General features: G+C 42.4%; 2 protein-coding genes across 7 annotated transcripts; one reads left to right on the top strand and one right to left on the bottom strand.

Annotated features, from left to right (window-relative positions):
• Positions 1–4,952: 4,952 nt before the first annotated feature.
• Positions 4,953–17,763, top strand: LOC109905463 (phospholipase D3). Of its 6 annotated transcripts, none has more exons than XM_020502844.2 (13): positions 4,953–5,312; positions 8,176–8,295; positions 8,381–8,462; positions 8,552–8,602; positions 12,837–12,994; positions 13,206–13,386; positions 13,482–13,599; positions 13,747–13,874; positions 15,227–15,427; positions 15,594–15,733; positions 16,108–16,273; positions 16,383–16,482; positions 16,658–17,763. In XM_020502844.2, the coding sequence occupies exons 3-13, from the start codon at positions 8,436–8,438 to the stop codon at positions 16,843–16,845; spliced, it is 1,458 nt and encodes a 485-aa protein (XP_020358433.1). In that variant the 5' UTR covers positions 4,953–5,312; positions 8,176–8,295; positions 8,381–8,435; the 3' UTR covers positions 16,846–17,763. The 6 variants fall into 6 exon arrangements, 5 of the variants coding, with proteins under 5 accessions (XP_020358433.1, XP_020358434.1, XP_020358435.1 ...); XM_020502845.2 differs by having other exon boundaries at positions 5,009–5,312; positions 8,176–8,281; XM_020502846.2 differs by having other exon boundaries at positions 5,009–5,320.
• Positions 17,764–18,045: 282 nt separating this feature from the next.
• Positions 18,046–20,367, bottom strand: LOC109904773 (homeodomain-interacting protein kinase 4). Its single transcript, XM_020501917.2, has 3 exons — positions 19,824–20,367; positions 18,338–19,643; positions 18,046–18,201 (listed from the first exon to the last, which is right to left on the bottom strand). The coding sequence occupies exons 1-3, from the start codon at positions 20,357–20,359 to the stop codon at positions 18,046–18,048; spliced, it is 1,998 nt and encodes a 665-aa protein (XP_020357506.1). The 5' UTR covers positions 20,360–20,367.
• Between the last annotated feature and the right edge of the window lie 1,117 nt (positions 20,368–21,484).

Here is a 21,484-nt window from a genome sequence, read left to right as displayed (position 1 = left end):
ACAGACTATGGGAGGCGTACAGTACTACATAGAGCCATGACTACATGGAACTCCATTCCACATTAAGTAACTCATGCAAGCAGTAAATTCAGATTTAAAAAACAGATAAAACTACACCTTATGGAACAGCAGAGACTGTGAAGAGACTCACACACACACACAGGCAGAGACACACGCATATACACATAATAACATATGCACTATACACACACGTATACATGTATTTTGTGTTGTAGATATGTGGTAGTAGAGTAGTGGCCTGAGGGCACACACTTAATGTATTGTGAAAAATGTTGTGAAATGTAATGTAATGTTTTTAATTGTATATAATTTGTTTTGTAACTTAATTTTGCCTTGGCAGCAGCTAATTGGGATGCATATAAATAGAAAATACTAATATTGAGTTTGAAAGGAGGCCAAAAAGGTATTTTTAACAGCACACGTTACCATGGTAGAGAGAGAGGGTGTGTGCGTGTGTGTTTGAGAGAGAGCGAGAGAGAGACAGAGAGAGAGAAAGAGAGAGAGAGACAGAGAGAGAGAGAGAGAGAGAAAGAATATAAATAGAGCGAGAGAGATAATAATGAATTAAAGGTTAAATAAATAAAACATGTTTTTTTTAAAGAGAGAAAGCGAGTGAGAGAGAGAGATCCTAATGATGATAAGAAAATATACCAGGTTGATGAAAAACAACAAATGAGTCACTCAGTTTCTAAAGTCTCCCCTACATTGTCCTGTAGAAAATATTTGTTTTCACGAATGTATTGAGGCAAACAATTACAGGTACGTTTGACTTGATGCATCAAGAAAAGTGTCCTAAATTACATCAACTACAACTTCTGGCACTGTCTGTACTCATTAACCAAAACAGGAACACTAACCAAAGGTATGAGTACTACAATGAGTCTCTGGTCAGGTGGTCACTGCGAGTCTGACATGATCTGCTGTGTCACAGGCTGGCTGGGCAGTTCCCAACAGATCCAGGTGTGTTAGGCACAGATAAAAACATAATAAGTTAAACAAGAAAATGGGGAGAGAGGGGGAAAAGGTATAGGCTCCCTCTGCCAGGTGTGACGTCACATACAGGGAAAGGACATGCATGCAGGGGAAATTTCCCCCTACTGAGGGGAATTGCGCCAGCTCTTATAGCCTTATGCCAGCAAGTGGTGTCTGACTCACCCTGTCATAAAAAAAAAGTACGCGACAATGGAAGTCTCCATGGTAACCCCCCTCCCCTCACCCATTTGCCACACTCACCTGTGCCTCTCACATTCATTAATTATCCCTCTGTCTGGTGACATCACCTCTGATATTCTTGGTATTTGATGTCTGGGTTCTCCTGCCCTCTACGCTTAAACTCCATTTGACCCAATGGTTTGGAAATAAACATTCATGAGAACTTGAATCTACACCTCAAGGGCCACAGATTGACAGTCATTCTCCTCCTACTCTGGATAGAGAGCAAAAGTCAAGCCAAAAAAGGCAAAGATGAGGACTTTTTCACTGTTTATAGGTGCAACAATAGCTGCCCGGACACCAATCCTAGGCTTTTAATCACACAAAGTCAACATTGTCTCCAGAGTGTACTTAGTATGCTTTTCATGCTTTTCATTTGGGCTGGACAGTCATACTGCTCCCACAAACAAGCAAGCTAATTGAGCTAGCATGTGCAAAGAGCCTATTGTAATAGTGTACACTTTGCAGAGGCCACCTACATAAACCAGGTTATATGTACCACTGTGGAAACACCAAAAGGCATACATTTCACAGGTTTTTTTCTCTCCTGAGGTCAGTCAGAAATTTCTTTTGAAGCAGCTTTGCAAAGAAGGGATTATTTGCCTGTAAAAAAAAAAGTTTAATAAAGTGTCCTTTCATCTGTTAGGATATTGCATCAGTTACGGGGGATTTTGACAGTGGATGTGTTTCTTTTTAACTACACTGTTCTTGAGGAAGGGAGACAGTATGAGCCTAATGGTTGAGTTTTAGTCTTCAGCCTAGATTATGGATATTTTTACATTGTGAGAAGGCATCCATCAAGTCAACTTTACCTAAACAACTGGATAACCATCTCTTGCAGAGAGGAACTAGTAATATTCAGCAAATTCACCATCTCTATCCCTCCTCTTTCAGACTTTCTGGCACCATGTGGTTACAGTAGGTAGGCCTACTGTGGAAAGCACAAACATATTTAGTGTCATATTAAGGGGTCCCACAGGGCTCTGTTTTGGGTCCATTCCTGTTCTCTAAATACATGCTGCCACTCGGTATATTAATCATAGGATTTGGACTAAACCTTAATTTTTATGCTGATGACACACAAATATATGTGAGGACAAAAGGGGATACTGTAACGGTAACAACTAAACTGACAGACTCTCTAGATGCAATCAAGAGATGGATGCAGTTAAACTTCCTAAAACTTAATTGCAACACAACAGAGCGTGTGCTTATTGGCTCTAAGAGTGCACGGAGCAAGATGAGCACATTCTACCTTTCTCAAGGGTGATGCACCTAAATACATATGAGTGAACTATTCCCCAGCATACACACAATGATCATCAGACTCAAACAGCCTGGTTACACCAGCAACAAACCAGTGCAGCATGGGTGACAGAGCCTTCTCACATGTGGCCCCTCAGCTCTGGAATGCGCTACCTACACATGTAAGGGAGGCAACTTCAATTTATATGTAATTTTTGTGTGTGAGTCAACCAAATTCACATAGAAATCTAAGATATAGATCTACTTGAAAGCAAGTCACATAAGCGGTATATCTGCGCTATGTGCGATATTTCTATGCTTTCAATTCTTAAGTTTAGATTTAGCTTACTTTCAGTTTGGTACACCAGCTACAAACAGCTGAAAATAAAGTATTTTGGGTTATTGAAAATATATTTCACAACGGTTAGATGGTACAATGATTCTCCACACTACGCCTTGCTTGTTTTGTCAAATAAACTGAAATTAGGCAAACTATTAGAAGTTTTACAACTAGTAAATGGCAAAGTTTATTTTGTATCAGTAGGTAGGTAATGGTTTGATGTTATTGTGCTTGTTTTTTAATGTATAGTGGCTGAATTTAGTTTGAGTTTAGTTTTCTTCCTTATGCGCATTGTGTATGGGAAATGCACTTTACAAATAAAAAGATATTATTAATATTAAATTGATTGGAAACAATACACCTCAGGATTAATTTGGTACATCATTGTTCTGATTTGTAAGCTACAATTTTTTATCTGAAAATAAACATCCTTTTGATCATAATAGGCCTTCACTTGTGCAAGTTGTGTTATTTTAATGCCATGGGTCTGAATAACTGTACTGAAGGCCTACGAAATACATTCTTCCATCAGGAAGGAATTGGACAGGTAGGCTAAGCAGGTAAATCTCCCTTTACAATAGCAGGTGTTCGATATGGGTTAGGCTAGGCCCTAGGCTAGCCTACTTTGTAAAAAGTCTGTCTTTCTAACCTGGAGTGAGTATGATTTGCCATTGGCTAAACAAATGTCAGGTAAACCCTTGAACGGGAAGTTATATCAGAATAGATAAGTATAGTTTTAACACACAGACACAGTCAAAAACAGTAGGCCCATTTTTTTGGGTGCCCGTTTTGGTGCCAGTCTCTGGGCTGTCATTAAAAAAAAATCCTAAATATTTGAATATATGACTTTTAACTTTTAACACAATAAAATGTATCTATTCTAAACCAATGATTAAAAACATTTTCATTAATACGTTTGCCTTGCAGTCAGCCTGCAAGGAATAACGCAACGCAAGAAACAATAGGCGTCACAAACGTCACTTCCTCCAAATGCAAGTGATCATTATTTACTTATGCTTATTTATTTATAAATATATTTACTTTTTTATCGAAACATTTATAACTGGTCCAAGCGCAATCGAGTATATGGACCATGTCCATACCTACAGAATAGTTCATAGAGAAAGTAGAATTTCTTGGCATGACGGGAGGAGTTATTTATCGTATCCTGGATGAGCGACCGTTTCAGAGGAGTTATTCACCTGATCGTATCCTGGATGAGCGACAATTCCCGAGGGCCTCGCCCTTCAACGGCTGTCCCCTCCCTGGGGACGTTATTACCGCTTCGTTTTCCCGCACCTTGCCTCACAGCACTGAAAGACGCAGCAAATTACACAACACTTTATGATAAAATAAATTAAACAGTGTGTGTGTGTGCGTATGTGTGATGATGATGTAGATTGTTATTTTTTTCTATTATTAGCATAAATATGCATATTGTTGATGATCAACATTAATCTGAACCTAGTTGGGGGCCTCTATCGGGTTTGTGACTAGGCTATGTGACAAAAATAAAAATACCTGCGCACATGACAGTGGGACTTCACTACAAAAGGGACTTACCCATTCATTGTAGGCCTGGGCATCACCTGCTTTTGGCATCAGTCACAGTATTTGTGGATTGTTACCATAATCAGTATAATCAAATCAAATTAATAAACCCAATAGGATTTGCTATGATCTTACAGCGCCCTCGTTTGGTTGTCAAACTACATGGCGAGTACAATGAGGGGCTTTTGGTTTGATGTAGCCATAGAGTATGATAGAAGCCTCCAGTGGCCAAAAGGCCATCTTAGCGTGGACAGCGCCATTGAAGGTCTTACACCATTTTTATTAATGTAGTCAACTAGGGGGAACTTTCAACTTGGTGATGTCCAACTTGGTCATGAGGAGGGGTCAGCCAATCATGAAGAAGAAAATTTACTACTTAAAAATGTATATTTCCTCAATGGCGTTGCCCGTCCCTGTACAGATACAAAAATGAGTCCTCTATCTATCTTTATGGATGTAGCCTCTGCAGAGCCTGTCGAGTCCCCGACATCGAGATGTACCGGTTTTCAGGGGAAATGTAAAGAGAGTCTGTGACGCGACTATCCGCTTTTGGCGTTAACGTCCATCTTAACTCCTCCACATTTACTTGGATTGGTTAAACCGTGCAGAAGACAACCTCACTCGGCACCTTTGCATCCTTGTCAAGATCAGTATGTAAGGCATCTATTTTCAGGCGTTAGATGCGATGCCTCACAATATGACGTTGGGTTGGATTCTCATTGGTTGTTTAGGCTTGGTCATATGACCACACGCTCGAGACGGCGTAGCCAATTTGTAAAGTATATGCTCTGGTATTTTTTCATTCTGGCAATTGCATTTTGTTTATCTACATTTAGTTGTTAAAAACAATAGCCTAATGTAACCGGTAAAAACATTAACGATAATTTACATTCGGTAATTTAATCCATGACGGATTTCACAAGGCCTGGCCGCATGATTTCAGGTATGGATGTGAGTGTCTTGTTGTTTTACTCGCTTATATAGCCTTTGATCATCTAGGCACGCTCCAAACATCGAAACATTGTTGCAACCAGTGGTGGGAAAAGTACTAATTGTCATACTTGAGTAAAAGTAAAGATACTCTAATATAAAATGACTCAAGTAAAAGGGAAAGTCACCCAGTAAAATACTACTTGAGTAAAAGTCTAAAAGTGTTTAGTTTTAAATGTACTTAAGTATCAAACGTAAATGGAACTTCTAAAATGTACTTAAGTATCAAAAGTAAAAGTATAAAGCATTTCAAATTCAGTATATTAAGCAAACAAACCAGACAGCACAATTATTATTATAATTTTTTGACGGATAGCCAGGGGCACACTCCAACACTCAGACATAATTTACAAACGAAGCATTTGTGTGTAGTGAGTCAGCCAGATCAGAGGCATTAGGGATGACCAGGGATGTTCTCTTGATAAGTGTGTGAATTGGACCATTTTCCTGTCAAAATGTAGTGAGTACTTTTGGGTGTCAGGGAAAATGTATGCAGTAAAAAGTACATTATTATCTTTATGGAATGTAGTAAAGTAAAAGTTGGCAAAAATCTATTTAGTAAAGTACATATACCCCCAAAAACTACGTAAGTAGTACTTTAAAGTATTTTTAATTAAGTATTTAACTCCACTGGTTGCAACAATGTTATGGCTATAATGTAACCGCTGCAATACTCATGCAATATGATATCTAATTGATTGACAAGTTCAGCAAATAAAAACAGGAAATTGACTCATAGGCCTACTCTAGGTGTTCCACACAGAACACTTTCAATATGCATAGGCAATTGGTGGTTACGACACTCAATTTACTGACAAGGGAGAAAGAGGAACATAAACACAAAATCTGAAACGATATGTTTTATCAAGTCTTTATTTCACTGTACCATGGATATGGGGACCTACGCATAACCGTGTTTGTCTATGACTCAATGCCAATTACCATGGGGCAAGCTCCAAATGTAGCCATCTTATCTTCCATAATGACATGGTCATTGAAGATAACCATTTAAGGGTAAAGTTTGAAATAAGTAGCATTTTCTCTAACGCTGACTCGCCTCATAAGCATTCTTCTTCGTATTTACCCTACAAATGTAGTTATTCTTACAAAGAGATAGACTAGGCCAGCCACAAGACAATGTTTTGTGAGGCTCCTTGTTGAATTTAGCACTAACAATATGCCATTTGTTTGACTAAAAGCACTTGTTATTTGTGTCTTTGAGAACCAGTCATTAGCAAAGCAAACAATGGTCAACATGATTCTGTTAACGTCTTGCCTTTAAGTTCGTACAGCTTGATAGCCTATTCATAGTCACTAGAGCCCTGCCCTCAGTCGAGGCTTCCCACTCGTGACTTACAGCTCTGAAACAGCTCATTTAACTTCTCCTCAGAAACTGATATGTTTAAGCGTATCTAAGATGCTTCTGCTTTTCTGGAACATTTTGTCCAGAAATGGCGTATAATTTTTTTGGAGTCATGAGCATAGGAAATGCGTTCCACAAATTAAATGTCAAGCCACAAGATGTGCTCTGGAGTATCTCGTGCTGTTTGTCAAATGATACAGTGCATTCGGAAAGTTTTCAGGCCCCTTGATTTTTCCCCCACATTTTGTTATGTTACGGCCTTATTATAAAATGGATTAAATTAATTTTATCTTCATCAATCTACACACAATACCCCATAATAACAAAGCAACAACAGGTTTAGACATTTTAGCAAATTTGTACAAATAAATAAATAATAATAAATGGAAATCACATTTTCATAAGTATTCAGACCCTTTACTCTGTACTTTGTTGAAGCACCTTTGGCAGCGGTTACAGCCTTGAGTCTTCTTGGGTATTACGCTACAAGCTTGGCACACCTGTATTTGGGGAGTTTCTCCCATTCTTCTCTGCAGATCCTCTCAAGCTCTGTCAGATTGGATGGGGAGCGTCGCTGTACAGCTATTTTCAGGTCTCTCCAGAGATGTTCGATTGGGTTCAAGTCAAGGCTCTGGCTGGGCCATCAAGGAAATTCAGAGACTTGTACTGAAGCCACTCCTGCATTGTCTTGGCTGTGTGCTTAGCATCGTTGTCCTGTTGGAAGGTGAACCTTCGCCCCAGTCTGAGGTCCTGAGCACTCTGGAGCAGTTTTTCATCAAGGATCTCTCTGTACTTTGCTCCATTCATCTTTCCCTCGATCCTGACTAGTCGCACAGTTGCTGCCACTGAAAAACATCCCCACAGCATGATGTTGCATCCACCATGCTTCACTGTAGGGATGGTATTAAATCAATTTGTAGAAACATTTCAAGGATGATTAATGGAAACAGGATGCAACTGAGCTCAATTTCTTGTCTCATAGCAAAGGGTCTGAATACTTACGTAAATAAGGTTTTGCTGTTTTAAAACATGTATAAATTAGCAGACATTTCTAAAAACCTGCTTTGTCGTTATGAGGTATTGTGTTTAGATACATAAAAAAAAAAATCCATTTTAGAATCAGGGGGTAACTTAACAAAATTTGGAAAATTCAAGGGCTCTGAATACTTTCTGCATGTACTGTATGTAAAGTGTGCACTGTATGTAAAGTGTGCACCATATAGGCCTGTGCATTATCTTGAACACCTGCCTGCAAACACTCCTGGCCTGTAGCTTTGAAGTCAGTCATTCTTCTATAGTGTTAATGACACCTTGAACTTTCTTTATTATGAATAGGTCTTGACAGAATTGGGGGTGGGGGGGCAGCAGAGGTAGTGTGGAGACGATAGTATGTCGTCGGTGGAATAACACTACTGACTGAGAGTACTGTATTCCACCATTCATTGTGATATAGGGGCTCAGTGAGTAAGGTCACTCATCAGGCACTATAGAGATACAGCTCAACACGTTTCCTGTCACTTGAACCACAAACAACAAGGCACTTATCCCTGATTGCTCCTGTAAGTCACTCTGGGTAAGAGCGTCTGCTAAAGGACTAGAATTAAAAACTATAGCTGGGTCTTAAATTATTTGATGTTATTTTCTTCTGTTCTGTTTAGAGCCTTTTCTGAGCTTACTGAAGAACTTTGTCAAAAGAGACAGTACTCTGTAACCATGATTTCTGATATTCCCTATGAGAAGGTAAGATTTTTGTCAGTACTGTTGTCATATGTTTTGACGGAATTTTGTGTCTCAGTTTTCTAACTCCTTAATATCTTCTTCTGGTGCAGATGTGTAATGTGGAGTCGAGGAGAGAAGAGTCCTGCAGGAAAGCACAGATGGTATCCAATATTAATGACATTTACCAAGCAACCTAATGAAAATGGTGTAAAAAGATGATTAGTCAGTGGCCAAGGTTGTGAGTTAAAAGGGAATGTACCCTAAATTCATTTTCATGTGTATTTCTAGTCATTCCACTACGCATATCATAATTTAGCATACAGTTGCATCATAGCTATCGAAAGACCCCGTGTGTCAAAAAGTTGCATTTAACACTTTACACTTCTATCCTGCTCTTCTATGCCAGTGATTATTAGAAAGCAGCACAACTTATGTTGGGCATGTAATTCAAATGATCTTCTGTGACCAATGTTTAATAGAGCCCTGCCTGAGCCTTACCCATGCCTGCAACGTTCAGCCCCCCCCCCCCCCCCCCCATCATGATGGCTCTGCGTGTGTCTGAGTATCCATAGCAACGGCTCTGCTTAGGCTGCTCATTGATGAAACATGAGCGAGCACTGAGCATGGCTGTTAAGCTGCTTTTCTTCACTCTAAACTCCGACAAAACTCAAGGAACATTATTATTTTTTGAAGAGGTTGAAGCACTTTTGACACCTACACGTTGAACCAAGTTCAACCCACACGTCGTCCTTTCCACCCAGTTAGAGAGAGGGGAATCTTGGGAGTTGTAGGAATTGACTCAAACTGGCAATTGGGAACATCAGGACTGGTCAGGACATTCAAAGCTAGATATCTACTCAGGCATTGTCAATTTTGTGTGTGAATGTGTCTACTAGGGACCACTGAATTACATGGGCAAAATAGTCCTTTAAACAGACAAACTCTCATGGGACTCATGGTGATTTCGATCACTAATGGCGCCGGAGGAGATGGCTGCCGTTTTACGGGCTCCTAACCAATTGTGCTATTGCGTGTGTTTTATTTTACGTTATTTGTAACTTATTTTGTACATAATGCTTCTGCCACTGTCTCTTATGACTGAAAATAACGTCTGGAAATAAGGGCAGCGATTACTCACCTCGTACTGGACAAAGAGTTTTTATTTTATTTAAAGAGTCGGAAATAAAGGATTTACTTCGGACACCGGACAAGACCCAATCCCTGTCATTCGCATGAAGAAGAGACAGAGATATTGGGGACATAGGTCGGGGTGTCTTGTAAGGATCCGATGGCGAGTGGGTAATCCGCCTCTACCATCAGTCCTATTAGCCAACGTGTAATCATTGGATAATAAAATGTATGAGCTCCTATCAAGACTAACCTACCAACGAGACATAAAAAACTGTAATATCTTATGTTTCACCGAGTCATGGCTAAAAGACGACATGGATAACATACAGCTGGCTGGGTTTTCCATGCACCGGCAAGATAGAACAGCTGCCTCCTGTAAGACAAGGGGTGGCAGTCTGTGTCTATTTGTAAATAACAGCGGGTGCACAAAATCTAATATGAAGAAAATCTCAAGGTTTTGCTCGCCTGAGGTAGAGTATCTCATGAGAAGCTGTAGACCACACTATTTACCAAGAGAGTTTTCATCTATATTTTTCGTAGCTGTCTATTTACCACCACAAACCGATGCTGGCACTAAGACATCACCCAACGAGCTGTGTAAATGCCATAAGCAAAGAAGAAAATGCTTGTCCAGAGGTGGAGCTCCTAGTGGCCAGAGACTTTAATACTGGCAAACTTAAATACATTTGACCTCATTTCTACCAGCAAGTTACATGTGCAACCAGGTGAGAAAAAAACTCTAGACCACCTTTACTTCACACACAGAGATGCGTACAAAGCTCACCCTCCATTTGGCAAATCTGACCATACCTCTATCCTCCTGATTCCTGCTTAAAAGCAAAAACTAAAGCAGGAAGTACCAGTGACTCGCTCAATACAGAAGTGGTCAGATGAAGCAGATTCTAAGCTACAGGACTGTTTTGCTAGCATAGACTGGAATATGTTCCGGGATTCTTCCGACGTCATCCCCACACTGACCGTACATACCCCAACTAGAAGCCATGGATTACAGGCAACATCCACACTTAGCTAAAGGGTAGAGCTGCCGCTTTCAAGGAGCGGGACTTTAACCCGGAAGCTTATAAGAAATCCCGCTATGCCCTCCGATGAACCATCAAATTGGCAAAGTCAGAGCCGGTGTAGTAGGATTAAATCTTACTCCTGTATTGACACAGGAGTAAGATTTAATCCTACTACACCGGCTCCGACGCTCGTCGGATGTGTCAGGGCTTGCAAACTATTACGAACTACATAGGGAAGCACAGCCGCGAGCTGCCAAAGTGACACGAGCCTACAAGACGAGATAAATTACTTCTATGCTCGCTCCGAGGCAAGCAACACTGAAGCATGCATGAGAGCACCAGATGTTCCGTAGCCGATGTGAGTAAGACCTTTAAACAGGTCAACATACACAAGGCCGCAGGGCCAGACGGATTACCAGGATGTGTACTCCGAGCATGCGCTGACCAACTGGCAAGTGTCTTCACTGACATTTTCAACCTGTGCCTGACCGAGTCTATAATAACAACATGTTTCAAGCAGACAACCAAAGTCTCTTTGCCCAAGAACACCAAGGTAACCTGCCTAAATGACTACCAACCCGTAGCACTCATGTCTGTAGCCATGAAGTGCTTTGAAAGGCTGGTCATGGCTCACATCAACACCATTATCCCAGAAACCCAAGACCCACTCCAATTTGCATACCGCCCCAACAGATCCACAGATGATGCAATCTCTTTTGCACTCCACACTGCTCTTTCCCACCTGGACAAAAGGAACACCTACGTGAGAATGCTATTCCTTGACTACAGCTCAGAGTTCAACACCAGAGTACCCTCAATGCTCATCAATAAGCTAAGGACCTTGGGACTAAAGACCTTACTCTGCAACTGGATCCTGGACTTCCTGACAGGCTGCCCCCAGGTGGTAAGGGTAGGTAACAACACATCTGCCATGCTGATCATCAACATGGGGAGGACCCCTCAGAGGTGCGTTCTCAGTCCCCTCCTGTACTCCCTATTCACCCATGAATGCATGGCCAAACATGACTCCAACAGCATCATTAAGTTTGCCGATGACACAACAGTGGTAGGCCTGATCACCGACAATGATGAGACAGCCTATAGGAAGGAGGTCAGAGACCTGGCAGTGTGGTGCCAGGATAACAACCTCTCCCACAATGTGATGAAGACAAAGGAGATGATCGTGGACTACAGGAAAAGGAGGGCCGAGCACGCCCCCATTCTCATCGACTGGGCTGTAGTGGAGCAGGTTGAGAGCTTCAAGTTCCTTGGTGTCCACATCACCAACAAACTATCATGCTCCAAACACACCAAGACAGTCGTGAAGAGGGCACGACAATGCCTATTCCCCCTCAGGAGACTGAAAAGATTTGGCATGCGTCCTCAGATCCTCGAAAGGTTCTACAGCTGCACCATCGAGAGCATCCTAACTGGTTGCATGACCTCCTGGTATGGCAACTGCTCGGCCTCTGACCGCAAGGCACTACATAGGGTAGTGCGTACGGCCCAGTACATCACTGGGGCCAAGCTTCCTGCCATCCAGGACCTGTATACCAGGTGGTTTCAGAGGAAGGCCCTAAAAATTGCCAAAGACTCCAGCCACCCTAGTCATAGACTGTTGCTCTTTGATACCACACAGCAAGTGGTACCGGAGCGTGAAGTCTATGTCCAAAAGGCTTCATGACAGCTTCTCGCACCAAGCCATAAGGCTTCTGAACAGCTAATCAAATGGCTACCCGGACTATTTTCATTGACCCCCCCCCCTCCCATTTTTACGCTGTTGCTACTCTCTCTTTATTATCTATGCATAGTCACTTTACCTACATGTACATATGACCTCAATTACCTCCACGAACCTGTGCCCACGTTGACTCTGTACCTGTACCCCCTGTATATGGCCTCACTACTGTCCTTTTATTGTTGCTCTTTAATATATATTTATTTTTTCAACTTTATTATTTTTTCAATGTGTATATATATTTATTTATGTTTTACTTCATTTTATTTTAGTAAGTACTGTCTTAACGCTTATTTTTCTTAACTGCATTGTTGGTTAAGGGCTTGTAAGTAAGCATTTCACTGTAAGGTCTACTGCACCTGTATTCGGTGCATGTGACAAATACAATTTGATTTGATTCTATTCAACCTCAGTTCCATAACCGTTATCTCATTCCTCTTTGGTCAGGATGGTCTGGTCAGGGTCACCTCTACATGACTATGCTCATGCCATCTCTGTGTGTAGTATTATAGGTGTCTGATGGGTCTCACTGGGGTGGTCAGTCTGCTATTGGCTGCCGTGTTCCTCCAGACCCTGCTGCTTCCCGTGGTTAACTCCTCCCCAAACAAGCCCGGCTTCCAGCTCCTACTTCCTCTCACTGACACCTGCACCGACCCCTGCAAGTGAGTTTGCCTCTGTACAATGTCTAATTTCCCACTGTTTGGGTGCTCACTGTAAGCATCTTATTCTGCTAATTCATTCTCTATCATTCTGCAGCTTTAACTCCTTTGTGGTTACGTGGTTAACCACCATTGTCATGTTTTGCAGAACAGGTGCTATCCTTAACTGTTCATGGGTTTAGTAAAACAATGATGCTTCCTTTTTCTCTTCCAGAATCGTTCTATTGGAGAGCATCCCAGAGGGGTTAGAGTTCAATTCTAGTGTCACCAACCCATCCATCTACCAGGCTTGGCTAAACCTGATTAGTGAGGCTCGCAGTAGCGTGGACATTGCGTCTTTCTATTGGACGCTCACCAACAAAGACACAGGCTCTCATGAGCCAACGGCGGATAAGGTGAGTGTTTTCTGTGATTGGCAGGCAATGCGATGCAGTTCTAACCTGTGGGCAGTTGTGGCTTATTTTAGTCTAAACAGTTGTTTCGTCTATAGGGCGAGGATGTCCTGAATAGGCTAGCTCAGGTGTCTGGGAAGCTCTCTGTCCGCATCGCTGTAAATACACCAACAGAGTCCCAACATCACGAAGACCTCAATCTATTACAAAGTTCTGGTAAGAGGTTCTCTGACCGTGCATTTATGTTTTCAATTGCATTGAATTTGCACAAGTTAATTTGACCGCAGTCAAGCTGCTAACTACAATTAAGGAAGTATTACTTTGTTTGCTTTTTGTGGTGATAATGGTAGCTTATTTTTTTAGGTGCTGATGTAAGAGCCGTGAACATGCGGGATTTGACCACTGGAGTACTTCACACCAAGTTCTGGGTGGTGGACAAGAAGCACATCTACATTGGCAGTGCCAACATGGACTGGAGGTCCCTTACCCAGGTGAGTCTCCTCTGTGCCCTCACACTCAGCCTCACCCCCATATTATTATTATATATTTTTTTAAGTTAACAATAAAACAATGTGTTGTTCAAAAATGAAAATGTAACTACCGTAATTTCCGGACTATAAGCCGCTACTTTATTCCCACACTTTGAACCTCGCGGTTTATACAATGACGCGGCTAATTTATGGATTTTTCCCGCTTTCACAAGATTCATGCCGCCAAAAAACTGAGCACCGTCACATAATGTGACGTAAATCGAGCGCGCTCAAACTTCCCATCATTCTGATTACGGTAGTAATTTTGTCACCCTCATCATGGCAAAGACACGGTGAAATGCATATGATGCAGCTTTCAAGTTGAAGGCGATCAATCTGGCTGTTGGAAAAGGAAATAGAGCTGCTGCACGGGAGCTTGGCCTTAATGAGTCGATGATAAGACGTTGGAAACAGCAGCGTGAGGAACTGACTCAGTGCAGAAAGACAACAAAAGCTTTCAGAGGGAAGAAAAGCAGATGGCCCAAAGTATTTGCAGCCACTCGACATCAGTGTAAATCGTGCATTTAAGGTGGCGCTCCTTGTTCAGTGGGAGGCTTGGATGACAAGTGGGGAGAAATCCTTCACTAAAACGGGCCGCAGGAGAAGAGCATCCTCTGGTCAAGTCTGCCAGTGGGTCCTGACAGCGTGCAGTATTGTCAAAAAATCCACTATCATCAACGGGTTTCGAAAGGCTGGACTGCTGCGTGTTGAAGGGGCAGCATGAGCTCAGCGGGGAATTTGCCTCCGGATGAAAGTGACGAGAGCGACAATGAAAACGATCCAACATCGGATGAAGCAATTCTGAGGCTATTCAACTCTGACACCGAAGGAGATGACTTCAGTGGTTTCAGTGCACAGGAGGAGGAAGATATTGACCAATGACTTTCTTGGTAGGCTACTGTTTTAATTTTTGTTACAAGCCGTGTTTCGTTAAAGCCTATTTATTTTTGTTACAAGCCGTGTTTCGTTTAAAGGCTGTGTAAAGTTCATTTGTTTCAATGTACCGGTAGGCACCTGCGGCTTATAGACATGTGCGGCTTATTTATGTACAAAATACATATTTTTTTATAATTCAGTGGGTGCGGCTTATATTCAGGTGCGCTTAATAGTCCAACAATTACGGTATACAAGTTCCTTAAACTATTCGAAAAGTTATTCTTGTTTTTTTTGGAGGATGTAATCCTATTTCCTTGTTCTTTTAAAGTGTAAACATTATATCGCAAGTTTGGAGTGTCAGGGTATTGTCTAAAATGTACACATCAAGTGTTGGGAAAGTAGCTTTGGTTCAGTCCGTCCTCTGTTGTCCTGTTTAGGTGAAGGAGCTGGGGGCTGTGGTGTACAACTGCAGCTGCTTGGCTGCAGACCTGGGGAAGATCTTCGAGGCCTACTGGTACCTTGGGCAAAAAGACACACCCATCCCGTCCCCTTGGCCCAGCAGTTTCAACACTCTTTACAATAAGGACTCGCCCCTGCAGTTACCACTCAACGGCACAGCTTCCCACGTGTATCTGACGGTAAGAATTGACTAAACGTGCACATTTTCAATAATCCAATAATTGAATCATATAATACAAATTGTACCGGTTTGTGAAGTCTCGTTATGGAATTCCCCATCTTCATTTACTCTGGTCCTATGTTAGACATATTACTATACTTAATTTGACTGTGCTGTACCTTCAGAGTTCTCCACCATCTTTCTGTGCTGCTGGGAGGACCGGAGACCTACAGTCTATTCTCAGTGTGATGGAGGACGCACAGGAGTTTATCTACATCGCTGTCATGAACTACCTGCCCACCATGGAGTTCTCGCGACCCAAACGGTCAGCCTTCTATTTTAATGTATTAACCTCACCAAAGTTTATGATATGTATTCAGTTTATAATGAATAAAGCACACAAGGCTTAGAACTCCCGAGTGGCGCAGCGGTCTAAGACACTGCATCTCAGTGCCAGAGGCGTTACTACAGTCCCTAGTTTGAATCCAGGCTGTATCACATCCGGCCGTGATTGGAGTCCCATAGGGAGGCGCACAATTGGCCCAGCGTCGGATGGTTTTGGCTGGGGTAGGCCATCATTGTAAATAATAATTTGTTCTTAACTGACTTGCCTAGTTAAATAAAGATAACCATTTTCTACAAAAATAATAATTTGCCCATATGACTCTGGCCTAACCCTCTGTGTGGCGCACTCTGTAGGTACTGGGCAGAAATTGACACTCAGATCAGACGTGTGGCATACGAGAAGCGGGTGAAGGTGCGTCTGCTCATCAGCTGTTGGGCCAGCACTTCGCCTGTCATGATCCCCTTCCTGAAAGCCTTGGATTCAATGCAGAAACCCAAGGCCAAGCTGGATGTCCAGGTGGTGAGTAGGACCTCTCGCTACTCATGCACTTTACTTATCATCATTGATATGGTAACGTCCTCCACAAGAGCAATTGTTAAATATTAAACTCTTCTTCACTGTTTCACAGAAACTCTTTGTTGTGCCAGCCAATCCCAAGCAGAAAGAAATCCCCTTTGCCAGGGTCAACCATAACAAGTACATGGTGACGGACAAGGTCGCCTACATAGGTGATTCCGCTCTCTCCTAGATAACACGTGCACCAGTCATGCTACTGTATAATGCCAATCAACAATTGCTGATGTTAAAACCAGAGGTAACTTCTCAGACGTTATGCACAACCTACAAAGTCAGATCCCATGCACTATAAAATGCAACGTTATTGTGTTTCCCATTGATCACCAGGTACCTCTAACTGGTCTGGAGACTATTTTGTGAACACTGCTGGATCGGCTCTGGTGGTGAACCAAACGGCTGCCCAGTCAGTGGAGCCTACGGTCCAGGCACAACTACAGGCCGTGTTCGAAAGGGACTGGGACTCCGGCTACAGCACCCCAATCCACCAGCACACCGACCTCAAAATGGTGTGTTAGATACAATACTACACTCTAGACCAGGGGTTCCCAACTCCAGTCCTGGAGTACCCCCCCAATAGCAGACATTTTTGCTGTAGCCTCTGGTAAATTTGGGGGGGATTCAACTCCTTGAGGGCCTGATGATTAGTTGACTGGGGCTACAATACAAAAGTCTACTGTTTGAGATACTCGAAGCCTGGAGTTTGGAACCTCCACTCTAGAATGTTACAGGGCCTGTGTCCTCCAAGCCAGCATGGGGAGGAATGTATTCTAATCAGCAGGTGTTTCTGGGATGATTTCTTAAATTGCAGCACATTTTTTTTTTACATAATTGCAGGAGTAGCAGGAGATATGTACTGTAGCAGAAGGTGGGTAAAACGATGCTGCCCTCTGCAGCGTCAATGGGTCTATCACATCAATGATCAAAAGACAAGCCTGTGTGTTAGCAATAAGGCATTATCAGCTTCAACTCCTCAGGAATAAATCCCAGTGAATCTCAGGGAGGTTGCTATATTACGTGTTGAATGTTTGGACTGATGTTTCTTGGCATGCTGGTTTGATCCTTTTATTCTTTATAATGTATGTTTGGTATGTTGTGCCTCGTTTTTCTATGCAGCCTAGACTCTAGGTTTTTTAAATTCAATCATTCTGAAACCTATCTTTAAAACTAGTATGTTTCCCATAGGATTGTGCAGCAACTGATTTCATGTGTACAATTAAGTCCAGAATTTCTTTTTCTGGAATTTGCACTGCGTGGAGTGTCTAATATGAGTAGTACAGTTGAGAATGTTACAACAACTGTCAAAGTACTTAAGTGTTTAAAAGCACTGCACTGTGTATTATTTGGCACGCACTGTTACTGTACAATATTGATCACATTTTGTACACACTTCTTCCTTTGTAGTAATGTCCCTAATAAATTGAATTTAAACAGTTGTCTGTCATTTCATTTTTAGCAGTTGTATACACAAGTGTTTAGAATAAGTAAGTCTAACCTCCCTCTCTATCTTATTTCATTACCATGAATAATGCATGCAGTCTTGCAAATTATAGATTTATTTATCCACTGTGCAGTCAATATGAAACTCAAAACGACAACATTTTCAGAGGGCTGTTTTAAAAAGCGGGTCTACTTGTCTATTCAGGCCTGCTTTGCATTGGCAGAGTGTCTGTTTGCTGTATTGAGGAGATCACGTTGACCCCCTCCCACCAGGAGACTCAGTAGTGGAGGCATTGCTGCTGTGTATGGCTACAGCAGGCTGGGGGGCCGTAGCCCAGGTAGGAGGACACCTCTGGGTCCGTGGTCCACGCCGGCCACCATTGGCCACAATGACAGGTATAGCCTTCAGGTTCAAAATTGAGAAACTGGATATCCTGTGGGAGAGTGGGACAGCAAAATGGAAAATGACAAAAATGTTCCAGAATTGTAAACCCCACACCATTTATACAGTATTATGCTTCGAATCTCTACTGACAATGATATTGTATCTCCAAAATGACATACTCTTACCTCCAAACCATAATCACGGGCTGCCTCCTTTGCCCCTGCCTGCTCCCTGGGCCCTGCAAGGTCCTGTTGGGTGGTGGGGTCCCTAGAAAAGAAACTGAAGCCTATGGGCTCACCTGCTTTGTCCACCTGGGGCACAGAGGTGTAGCTCAACCTGTGGGTAGGATCGGACCGTGAGGACCTGGCCACTGGCTGCCTCAGGCGCTGGCTCTCACACAGCCTGGTGAAATAGGACAGCATGGAGGCACTCTCTGGTTCCTCTCTGCTGGTGGAGCCTAAGTGAGGACAGTCTAGCTCAGTCTCCTGGAAGACAATGCTTTCACTTGGTTGGAGGCCAGCTTGGAGATCTGAAGGTATCACAGAACTGGACGGATGGAAGGCACACTGGACATCCTTGTCCGCCCATACCCCCATGGTGGTCTCCAGGCTGGCCTCATCCACAATGCACAAGCTCTCCATCAGGTCTTCAATCAGTGCTGTGGGGGACTGAGGCACACTGGGGACTGGGGTCTGCTGGGAGAGAACCCCATTGTTACCTTGTAAACCCTCTGAGGATGGTGGATAGCCCTCCCGGTGGTCATGGTGATTTTGAACCCGTGGACATGACTGGTGGGCCTCCTTCTCCCTGGGGTACAGGAACCGCTGGCCCCTCTCTGCATTCAGATGGTGAGACCGACAGCTGTCTCCCTCTGGAGCTGTATCCTGAATCAGGGCTTCACGGAGAGCCTGAGCGGACTGCTCATAGTAGCGGTTGTAGTCTGGGTACATGCGTAAGTGGTGCATGTTGATAAAAGGATGGTGTAAGGCTGCATTGGGTAGGATCCTCTGGTGGGAGTCCAAGGTTAACATCCGCTTGAGGAGCTGCACCATGCTCCGGCGGTCCTCAACTTCTGCTGCCACGTCTTCGTTGCGGAGCTCTGGGTCGTGCTCCGTGAACTCCATGGTCTCCAGCTGGTCCAGGGAGGAGAGGATGTACTTCCTCCGATCTGTCGATCCTAGCTGCTTCCCCTGGGTACGGCCTTCTGTGCCTGAGGGGGGACGCCTCTTGTTGGGCTTGAGCTGCCATTTATTCTCTCCTCGACTGTTGGTGGTGAGCTTGAAGAAATTGTGAACCTTGCTGGCCATGTTGAGCAGATCGGCTTGCGGTAGTCCTTGCGTCTCGCAGATGTACCTCACTTGATCAAACTCTGAATCTCCGGGATACAGAGGCCATCCAAGGAACAACTCTGACATCACACAACCCAGAGACCACATGTCCACTTTCTCACAGAATGGAAGGCCCAGGAGGATTTCAGGAGACCTATAGAACCTGTGAGTTATTTGAAAAACAGGGTAAGAGCAAATTTAAGTAGTTATTTTCTTTCCCAAATGTTTTTTTTTTTGTGAAGTGATCATTTTGGGTTCACACAGATACCCTGAATTTGTTTTAATGATCACAATCACAAATACAAGACATCACAAAGCATGTGGTGCAACATATGCTCTCTACCTGGATTGGATATATGGCTCCTTAACAAAATGCACTTCACTGAAAATACTTGCAGAACCAAAATCAATCAACTTTACGCTGAAAGGATGGCGACAATGATCCACGATCATTATATTTTCCGGTTTCAGATCAGCATGAATGATGGCGAGTTCCTTCAGTTTGGCTAGTGCTTTTATCATCTGACACGTGATGGTCCTGATGTTGCGGACCGCCATCGGCTTGAAACCATTCTCTTTCTGAAGCTGATACAGGTTCTTCTCCAATAGTTCAAAAACCAGGTAATGATTCGTTTGGTCACGGAAGGCCTCGTGAAATTGAACTATGTGGCTTGTCTTCAAATTATTCCGGGAAAGAGCACTTATAAGTTTTAATTCATTTTTTATCACTCGATTTCTGTGAACATCCATTTTCATCATTTTTACCGCCACTAATTCTCCGTCACTCCCTCTCCAGCATTTTGACACTTTTCCGAAGGTACCCTTTCCCACTACATCCAAAGTGTGGTAGACTTCAGTTTCAGAATAGATATCTCTCATTCTCAGCTTGCTTCCTGGTCTTTGTGGTGATTTTAATTTCAATTATAAACATATTGTCAATAGTTCTAAATCCATGGAACGTTCCCTGGGCGATCTAACAATTCTAAGCATTCTATTTCGAAAGTTTCATCAGAACTAAACTATTTGCAGAAGTTGCAATACCTTCACTTGTTAAATGACCGAGATTTTGAGAAAATCACCATCATCATTATCATCATCATCCTCAACCATCATCGATTATATTAGTTGGCTAATACTGATAAGGCCAAAAATGATAACAATATGCCTTTATGATGATACATGATGAACAAATAAGTATTACAGTATTATTAGTATTAAATGTATTATTATTATGACAATAATACATAGGCTAAATAAAGAAATACATTTGTTCACTGTTTTTGTTCCTGAAAAAAATGACTTGGCCTAGCGAATGCATATATACAGTAGCCTATGCCCGTCTCTATGCAAAATCCTTGAGACTACAATTGAATTCTGATGTCAATGGACCCCACCTATCCAACCTTTTCCACATCATCAGAAGAAGGAGGGGCATCTATTATGTCAACAGTTACTTTGGGACCGGGCGAAAATGACGGTATATAGGCCTATATCAAAAACAGTTACTTTTGCCCTACAGTTTGTAGTAAAATAAGTCGTTTATTGTTTTTCTTTTTAGGAGTGGTTGGTAGGCTATATAATTGTGCAGCTTATGCTCTATCCACGACAATCGTCCCGTTATCTAATGATGCCGGGCGCACGAACTGTGGAGCCCTTGGGTGAGGCTTCTAAAGTTTTTATAGATTGAATTTCGAACTTCTAGATCAGCGCCAAGTCATCCACCATAAAGATGAGGTAAGAGTACAAATATTTCTGTTACAACATTTATTTTATTGGTGATTTGGTAGCCTAAGTTTTTCACTAACCTTTTTGATCACACACACACACACACACGTTATAACGCGATTATAGGCTTTCATATGAATGTATTAAATAATTCGAGATGTGACACTAATTTTAATTTATAAAATAATTTTCGATTGAAACATATAGGCTACTACAGGACTGAGTCTAAGACATAGTCATATGCAAATTATAGGATGTATGTGGTTTGCTTTGACTTCA

This window comes from Oncorhynchus kisutch, linkage group LG15 (assembly GCF_002021735.2).
Source record: "Oncorhynchus kisutch isolate 150728-3 linkage group LG15, Okis_V2, whole genome shotgun sequence".
Lineage (NCBI taxonomy): Eukaryota > Metazoa > Chordata > Actinopteri > Salmoniformes > Salmonidae > Oncorhynchus > Oncorhynchus kisutch.
The sequence above is the reverse complement of the archived record's forward strand: the minus strand, read 5'-3'. Positions and strand labels throughout refer to the sequence as shown.

What these genes read in the sequence shown, in the direction of transcription:
- LOC109904773 (XM_020501917.2), bottom strand. Translation starts at nt 20,359, where the DNA reads ATGAGAGATATCTATTCTGAAACTGAAGTCTACCACACTTTGGATGTA. An exon ending in GAGCCATATATCCAATCCAG is followed by an intron (nt 19,644 to 19,823) that starts GTAGAGAGCATA and finishes AATAACTCACAG; the next exon opens with GTTCTATAGGTCTCCTGAAA. An exon ending in CCCGTGATTATGGTTTGGAG is followed by an intron (nt 18,202 to 18,337) that starts GTAAGAGTATGT and finishes ACTCTCCCACAG; the next exon opens with GATATCCAGTTTCTCAATTT.
- LOC109905463 (XM_020502844.2), top strand. Translation starts at nt 8,436, where the DNA reads ATGATTTCTGATATTCCCTATGAGAAG. An exon ending in ATGAGCCAACGGCGGATAAG is followed by an intron (nt 13,387 to 13,481) that starts GTGAGTGTTTTC and finishes TTTCGTCTATAG; the next exon opens with GGCGAGGATGTCCTGAATAG. An exon ending in CAATCTATTACAAAGTTCTG is followed by an intron (nt 13,600 to 13,746) that starts GTAAGAGGTTCT and finishes TTATTTTTTTAG; the next exon opens with GTGCTGATGTAAGAGCCGTG.